The 9,641-nt window shown below is 39.5% G+C and overlaps 1 protein-coding gene across 1 annotated transcript; it reads right to left on the minus strand.

The window, feature by feature from the left end:
* Positions 1-285: 285 nt before the first annotated feature.
* LOC136240128 (uncharacterized) lies at positions 286-3,411 on the minus strand. The gene is made up of 2 exons (XM_066030981.1): positions 1,164-3,411; positions 286-1,048 (listed from the first exon to the last, which is right to left on the minus strand). Exons 1-2 carry the CDS (start codon positions 3,294-3,296, stop codon positions 737-739), a joined length of 2,445 nt encoding a protein of 814 aa, XP_065887053.1. The 5' UTR covers positions 3,297-3,411; the 3' UTR covers positions 286-736.
* Positions 3,412-9,641: the final 6,230 nt, after the last annotated feature.

Here is a 9,641-nt window from a genome sequence, read left to right on the forward strand (position 1 = left end):
GAAACGCGGTTAAAATTACATCATAAATAAATAATTAAATAAATAATTAATAATTAATGTTTGAGAAAACTACGAGGCCTAGAGACATGAACTAACCGGGGATAGATTCGCCTGTGAATGAAGGCACAAACGTATAATCGTCGCTCCTGTTTGTGCTGATGACTTGACCATACGTGTAATTCTATATAACGCCCAGTACCACACCCTTACTTAATTACTTACATATTGCGCGAAGAAGATTAGTGATGCCCGTGCAGGAGAGCCAGAAGCCACTTGTGTACAGTCGAACCGCAGCCGTAACAATCCGCACAAATTTAGTTGCAGTGTTGCGGCGCGCGTTTGCGTAAAATGGCGATTGGAACAACATGGAGAAAAGTGAAAATACTAAACGTTTTCGGAGTGTCTTCGTAATAAATGTGTGTTTTAACCATTCTTTATAATGTGGTTAGTAATTTGTGCTCCTTTTTCTCACAGCTCATGCCTATTACTGAATGTGCTAAACGTTCATTTAATGGCGAAGAAATGCAGCAAGGGAAAGAACTCTTGTATTGATACATAAGGTAACGAGGACAATAAGTTTTGTTAACTGTATCGGTTCTTTATTACATCAGCTAACTATGACCCAAATATGAAACAAGTGATGTGTGCTAAACAGAATTGTACCTGGTTATAATAAGAGTATTGAGTATGGATATAAATTTGTGAAGCTAGAATTGTTGTATGTACAGTTAAAATTCTATAAAATACTTGAGGACTCGAATAAAATATCTGTGATCACTTCAGTTTCTATATCTTCACATTCTTCAGAACTAGATTCACTGTCTGTTATGTCACCGCTATCATCTGAACTGTCATCTTCATCAGTTGTATCTTGACTAATATTTTGTTGACAATTTAATGTTGAATCTGTTGATGGTAAATTTGTACAGCCTCTACATTCACAACCAGGTCCACAGTGGTTGGACTTCTTCCTGCAGCCACAGTTGTTGGTTGCACACCCTTTCTTACAACTACATCCTTTTGTTAAGAAATTTATGGTTCCTCTTATCTATTAAAACACATAATATAATAACGGAATGTTTTACAAGAAACTAAGCTAGTTACTGATAAATAAACTACCAATAAGAGCTTGCAAGCAGCAAAATAGCTACAAAACTACTTACCTTGCTCATCACATCTGTATCCTCCCAGTCGATGCCATATGTCTCACCATCTTTAGTCCAACCACTATGCTCTGGAGGTAGTAGAGAATTATACATGTCTGAGTGTATGGATCTCTGCCACATCTGGTGTACCCAACATGAACGAAGCCAATGTCGCCAAAGTGAAGTATATGTTGGGACTCGTTCCTCTTCATTTAGTATTCTGTTACTCACAGTCTTTCTGATTTTCTGCAACCAGCATTGATGTCTCTCTTGCAATGGTAGACTACTGTCAATTGAATTATACAATTGCACAGGTGTGGAATGTCCGTAATTAGAATTAAAACCATTTATGTGCTTTTTAAAATAACAACTCCCTATTAGTCGTATAAATGATAAAAATCCAGTATCCTGATCTGAAGGATTTGTTTGGGATAGATTGCCAATGTAGTGGCTGCCAGAAATGAAATTGGCGTACTGTAAAAAAATATTCAGTATAGTAGCCTTCCCAAATGATTTTATATATGAAATGTAATCACATCCACTGCAAATGTACAAGCACTGCATAATTAACATGAGATCTTCCCTTGGTAGTGTATACAGGTCTGGGTCTGTACAAAGGGCTCTCTGAAGATGTTTAAGTATTAGATACTTTTTAACTGTAGCATGATGAACGTTAAATTGAACAATATATTCTTTATTGTCAGGTACACTCAACCCTATTTGGTACACATCAGTGTCAGGTGAATATATGATGACTCTCATCGCAGCTGTCTGGGTGGCATGACGCCAGATCCTATTGTCTGCCTCCAGGGCATTGGAGCTATAAGATGATGCTCTCTCTGGCAGCTCACTGGCAGTAATCAACCACGTACTATCAGGAGAAAAACACCCAGCAATGATCATGCGTTGTTCATCCCAAAGTAAGAATTGCCCTGACCTCAACAAGTACAATCCAAGAGCATCTACTATAGCTCTCTTACAAGTTGGACAATCCAGAAACTCACTCCATCTTCCTTGAGGAATTGATGATTCAACGTTAAATAGGTAATGTTCATGTTTGTATGATTTCTTACTGCTGTGTCGTTTCATCTGTTCAAATTGTTTTGGATTAAAAATTTGGTTTGAGGGGTTATCAAACACTAGGTGAACTTCTGATGTCCCTAGTCTAAAGTACTCCAACACATACTGATCAAACAAAAGCTTGCCGTATTCTGAAACAGTAGTTGTCCTCCTAAGTGGTCTTGTGTTTATCATAAACATTGCATCGATGATAACGGCTTGTGGCACCCAGACTAAGGAACTCACTACTACGTTTAGCTCTTCATAACGATGTTGTAATTTATCTGTCCAATTGCTTTTGTTAGATTTGTGGGGACACCCATTTTCATCTGCCAATGCTCGTGGTAGTACGGAGTACTGTTCTTCTCCTAAATCACAACTTCCATTCTCAGCACACCATTGTAAATGATGCCGTAGGCACTTTATAGTCTGCTTATCTTCTCGTTCTTGTGGTGACAGTCTCTTCCTTTTTGTTCTTATACTGGACATAGTTAACAACTTCTGACGTCGAAGCGGAACATTTAAGTGACTTTGCCTTATTATCCTAGTATTTATATACTGCTTAAACGCCTGTTGTCCTATTTCTCGAAAAGACAGCATATCTATAGTTTGCTCGGGGGTGGCTACTTGACCACTAAACACATTCAGAAGCCCCCTGTTTTCATCTTGTACATTAAAAAGCTTGCTGGTGTCAATTTCAGAGCACATTTTTTGAATGTTTTCTTCAGTGTGTTGAGTTGATGGTGAGTCATCTTTAATTGTGTTACATAGAATGATTTCAGATCTCTCAGGAAACAACACTTCAATTAGATTCTTGAAGGCTTTGATACGACAGTTTAAAAATAGAGAAGTTTTCTGTAGATATGAATGTGTTGGGTGCACTACAGCAGTTTTCATGTCTTTATTAATTAACATTTCGTGCGCTTCATCTAATGCCACGGAGTGGTACCTTTTCCCTGTAATGCTTACAGTGAAGCCTCCTGCTTCCAAATACTTGAGAATACTAGCTGGATACTGTTTAAGATCAGCCAAGTGACTTGGAATGATCCTTTCATAAGTGTCCCGGTCAAATGCAGCGAAGATAGGAGCCATTCGTTTCAAACTTGACAATCTAAGCCTCCAGTTGCTACCCTGAATCGCAAGAAATAAGGTTATGTAACAGTAGCAGTTGCTAAATACGAAATTTACCCACAGATTCCACACTGAATCTCTGTCTGCCATCTGATTAACATAACTCAGAAAGCCAATAAGAGCATCTGTGTCCTGTAACAATCCACATACCCTCTCTGTCAAATGATGTGGTGACCAAGACTCATTGAGTGCAGCTGCTACAATACTCCGAACATTATCAGTAAGGTTGGCTGGATTGGATTGGGTGATGTATGTGTGCACCATTGCTCGGTATATGGCTTCCCATACTTGCAGAAGAAACAGGTGAGTTCTTTTAAAGTTACTGCAAGATTCTAGTGATTGTAAAGTGGCACTCCGAAATCCACAACTCTTCGCTAGTTCTCTGAGGCCAGCATTATAATAAACCTTTATAGGAATTGGTTGGAAATTCTTCAGTATGTGCCAATCTCCCGGAAAGATGATCAACTTCTCTAAGGCTACACCATACTGCCTTTTAATGTTCATCAAGTGCTGGTAAGTCTTGCCATCGCCAACAAGTACAACCCATCCATCCTGTTCTTTGGTATCAAACCTCTCAAGCAAGTCTTCAGCTACTATACTCATAGTCTCATCACTATCAGGATTCTCATTGATAAGTTCCATGTAGTGAATCTGTGATGGTTGTACTGTCTCACTGCATTTGTCATTCAAAAAACATCTCATGTCACTTAAGTTGCAGTGAAAATCCTGGTAGTGGTGAATGGTGTATTTAAGTAAGATGTAAGAAAAAAGCTCCCTACTGATTGGCAAATGTTCATCAGCTTCTTCTTTGCTCTCCTCAAAATCTACCATTGCCAGTGGCTTAGGGTATAGATTATTGTTGGTGTCACTAGCACAGGTCAATGTTGATGTTAGGTTTCTCACTGCAACTGTTCGTTGCCTTTTAGGCTTAGGACCTGCCTTACTAACTTTATCTGGGGATATGTCTGGTGATGAGAATGCACGTTTGGAGACAGTTTGCATGTCTGGTAAGTTGTCTGATGCGCCATGTAGGTCATCTGATATTGAAATGCTGCAAGAAAGAGGTAAGGCTGGTGTGCATGTCTGCTCTTCATTATTAAAACAGATTTTATTATTAGGATTAGGTTGAACAATCTGAACAGTTGTTCCATGGTAGCTACGATGCTGGTTGCCACAGTAGACCGCTGAGTAACTCTGCAGCATGTCAAAATTGTCTACTGAGGCAATTGTAAAGGCTGAAGGAGACAGGTCATCCCATAGATATCGCTTCCGTTGTTCTGCAGCATGGTAAGCAACAAATCGATCATGAGTGTCAGGTGAGCTGGTGCATCCAAGTTTGTTAAGTATCTTCAGTAACTCACGCGAGCCACCACACATCTCAACAGCATCTGCCAGCAAGTCATGGAACAACAGTGGCTGATTAGGATTAGTACAAAACTGCAGTAGGCTTAGGACATTGTACATTCTGATGTTCTTCAATTGCTTACTAGCCTTGTTCTCCTTTCTCAACGTTTGGTGCATCTTCTCACGTACAGTTACTGTGATATGGTCTACAAATCCTACCAAAAGTTGATCCATGTTCTGTAACTCATCTTCAATGCTAAATGATAAAGGATTAGTGGAGAACTCTCGTCTTACTGTGGATTACCTCTGAATCTCTTTGTGGATTAAACTATTAACTATACAGGCGGAATTGTGTAGCACTGTTTTATTGTCCTCTATCACTGGCCCATGCACACAATTGTGGTCTTCATCTGAGCACTCTTGTGATGTACTTTGGGTACTTAAAGCCCATGAAAGGCTTACTAACACATCAACACCTTTGCGGTATAGGATTGTACCAAACTTCATATGTACACACTTATATAACATGTAACAATTCAAATATTCAATCAATTTGTGTAGTAGTCATCTAGCTGAAAATATTACTGTGCCATCTCCTGTTTCTACAGTTACCTTTGCTGATGTCACACTACCTGCGTACTCAGATTCATATGACTTTAGGAAAACCTTGCAAGCCCATGGAAGCAGGACAGCCTTTTCCTGGAGTAAGTGGTTAGCAACATAAATGACTGTTTGGAGTGTTGCTTTCGTAAGTTTGTCTGTATTACCATCATTGTATTGGTCAACCCACTGGTCAATAGCTTGTTTAAGACTTGTATCACTACCATGTGGGGACTTAAGGGATTCAATAATTAGACAGTGTGTTTTATAACAAGTTGAGCAGATATAGTCTCTTGGGCTGATCGTCACATTCTGCCCAGTCTGGTTTGATAAGTGATGTGACACTTTATCAGCGTCTGGGCTATATCGGCAAAAAGCAGTTCCTCTCTTTGGTTTAGCCCCACATGAACTGCATGGCTTACTCTGGGAACCACAAATTGTGGCATATGTCTCATTATAACATTTCCTACAAAGAACAAATGGTTCACCTGTAGGTTCTAATCCAAATAATTTGCTGAGTTTGTCACTGGTGGTAAACATTGCTTTTATTAGTTTATCACATTCTGAATTATTACAATGTGGATTACTGCATTGTTGTTTGCTACTTTGCAGGTCATTGCTTGAAGATTTCCAAGAAGGAATATGATCCAGTTCATGGCCGTGTCTGCGAGCTTCAACCAAGTGTTTCTTACAAATAAAACATTGATTGTGGGGTGAAACACCCAAATGTTTCTCTAAGTACACACGTTCCATTTTACCCCATGAATCATACCATGATTGCTGGTTGTCTTTGCTTCCACAGAGGATACACTCCTTCACAGACTCTTTATTATCTGCAGTACAATGAGATCCATTTCTTGAAGGACAGTGGGATGAACACTGACTGTCACCTTGCTGTTTTTAAATATTAGAAAAAATATGTGTGATAGCAAAACATTTGTATGCTATTTGGCTATTGGCATGCATAGTTAATACAGCGAATGCTTGCCCATACTCCGCGTATGCGTGGGACACCTAAATTTACCGTGTTATAATTTAATTCTACTATAAAGCTACTGACCAATGCTACCCAGGGAGCCACAGAAGTGTCTAAACAAATTTGTACCTGTGCTAAAGTGAAGCTACCTCAAACTCACCGAGTTCATTCTCGCTGTCTTCGCATCGGCTTGCAGTTGTGTGAGGCCAGCTGTACGATACTGTGAGATAGCTATTTGTTGGAACTATGCGCTGGACAAATGGTGAAGCCATACTATACACGTTAGGGAAGCTACAGCAATGCAAATCGAAAGAGAAATAGACGCCGCATATCTGTAATTATGAACTAGGATTGCGCGCTTGCAACTAAATCTCCGTATTTAAGCGTGATTTGTTACGGCTGCGGTTCGACTGTGTAAACAAGAAGATTACAAGTAAGTTTTTATGTTTGTAACATCTCAAGTCTCCATGCCAGCTGCCAGTGGATTCATTCACGTAAATAAACAATACTAGAAAACATTAAACTGACATATGCCACGCTCTTTACAATAAGCTTACAGTTACATATAAAATACAAGTAAACAATTTTGTCTTGTGCAGCTGGCATGGCGAACTTTCTTTGTGTTGGTGTCAGGCAATTCAATACGTGCTTAATCTTTTTTGCCTTCACCTGACGTAGCTACTAGGCTCTAGTGGCTTGGCTGTCTTCCTTTATCTGGTTCATCTGGCTTGCATACGCCTACAGTATTGTGTAGCTATCTCCTGCAAGTTGTGTATGCATAACTATAGTGTGTCACCCATCACTGTGCCATTGCTACATCACTGATGAACCTTACTTAGCTCTAGTTGATGTTTATATGCATTGCTGTGTATTGGCTAATAATTTTTATCTGCATGGTGATGTTGCCTATAATGTATTGCTGCATACAATACTGCAATAATGTATAGTTCTCTCCTGTATGTTTTGTATACATATACTTTGTACACATCACTGTGCCATTACCACACCAATGATGTACTGGCACTTAGCTACTGGTGGCCTTTAGTTACGATGCCACTATTGTGTTATATCTGTCACTACTGTGACATATTGAGTTGATTTGGGGATAATGCATTCACCACCTAATAGCCTCACCGGGGGCTGTCACGTTGGTGTATGTACTTGGTTGTATGTGATGCGGTCCTAGTTATACAACCAAGTACTAAGAATAATACGAAACGCGGTTAAAATTACGTCATAAATAAATAAATAAATAATTAAATAAATAAATAATTAATAATTAATGTTTGAGAAAACTACGAGGCCTAGAGACATGAACTAACCGGGGATAGATTCGCCTGTGAATGAAGGCACAAACGTATAATCGTCGCTCCTGTTTGTGCTGATGACTTGACCATACGTGTAATTCTATATAACGCCCAGTACCACACCCTTGCTTAATTACTTAGCTACATATTGCGCGAAGAAGATTAGTGATTCCCGTGCAGGAAAGCCAGAAGCCACTTGTGTAAACAAGAAGATTACAAGTAAGTTTTTATGTTTGTAACATCTCAAGTCTCCATGCCAGCTGCCAGTGGATTCATTCACGTAAATAAACAATACAAGAAAACATTGAACTGACATATGCCACGCTCTTTACAATAAGCTTACAGTTACATATAAAATACAAGTAAACAATTTTGTCTTGTGCAGCTGGCATGGCGAACTTTCTTTGTGTTGGTGTCAGGCAATTCAATACGTGCTTAATCTTTTTTGCCTTCACCTGGCGTAGCTACTAGCCGGCTTTAGTGGCTTGGCTATCTTCCTTTATCTGGTTCATCTGGCTTGCATACGCCTACAGCATTGTGTAGCTATCTCCTGAAAGTTGTGTATGCATAACTATAGTGTGTCACCCATCACTGTGCCATTGCTACATCACCGATGAATCTTAGGCCAATGAAACTTGAGTAGCAGTTTCGCGTCATCGCCCGCATGCTTTTGATACACCCGCATGGAATTTCATTATTGGTATTTCAGATCGAAATACTCTAATAGAACAGTCACTTTTACTCTAATAGAGCAATCAGCTATACTCTAATGGAAAAATCACTTGTTATAGATTAGTAACGTACTTTAGCTATTTAATGCAAGAATAATCAGTGTAGATCTCACTGTTTTTTGGCAGAAATCTTCATGTTTGGATGTGTGTTGTGCTTTCGGAAAAATAATGAATAATGAATAATAACCGCCCGCCCGCATCAAATTTTCAAAAATCTGAGCGAGAAACTGGTAATCAAGTTTCATTGGCCTTACTTAGCTCTAGTTGATGTTGATATGCATTGCTGTATATTGGCTAATAATTTTTATCTGCATGGTGATGTTGCCTATAATGTATTGCTGCATACAATACTGCAATAATGTATAGTTCTCTCCTGTATGTTTTGTATACATATACTTTGTACACATCACTGTGCCATTTATACCACACCAATGATGTACTGGCACTTAGCTACTGGTGGCCTTTAGTTACGATGCCACTATTGTGTTATATCTGTCACTACTGTGACATATTGAGTTGATTTGGGGATAATGCATTCACCACCTAATAGCCTCACCGGGGGGCTGTCACGTTGGTGTATGTACTTGGTTGTATGTGACGCGGTCCTAGTAATAATAATAATAATAATAATAATTTCCAACTGGTTGGTGAAACAGATATGTTCTTGCCTTTATCCAGGGAAGACATACCTTCTTGTAACTCCTTGGTGGCCTTCTCCACAATTGGCTTTTCTTTCTTTATGGTGGCCAGCTTCCTGAGGTGGTTTGTAGCTGCTGATATGGTCTTAACTATGAAGGTTGAATTTAAACTGTTCTCTGGGTGGTCCCTCTTTGTCATTTTTTAAACCAACTCTGTGGTCCCATACTTTATATACCACTCTGCGTGGGCAGTTCAAAGGCACCGCCAGTGCCATAATTTGTATATTGCACTGCTGCAGACCGCAGCGAGTGCATTATAACTTATAACGCACTGGTTGCGGTTTTTTAGACCACAACGAGTGCATTATAAGTTATAATGCACCGACCGCAGTGCAATATACAGATATTGCACTGGCTGCGGTTTTATGCAGCATAGCACAAGTGCCGGTGGAGAAGACCACTACAACACCTCACCTAATAGGTGGAAGAACACTTCACAGATCACTCGAATTCTTTTATAGCCTGACATGTAAAGGTCAATTGTGGGCCATAACGTCACCAATACGTATAATGTTTACAAGCAGCCAATGGTGATCGAAAAAGCCAACACGGGTGGCCACAACTCTAGTCTACATATATATAAACGTACTTATACACCTTACTAGTCTGGTGCCATCTTATCCCAGATTAAACTGTAGTCCACTTCAACA

Source organism: Dysidea avara, chromosome 12 (genome assembly GCF_963678975.1).
Source record: "Dysidea avara chromosome 12, odDysAvar1.4, whole genome shotgun sequence".
Lineage (NCBI taxonomy): Eukaryota > Metazoa > Porifera > Demospongiae > Dictyoceratida > Dysideidae > Dysidea > Dysidea avara.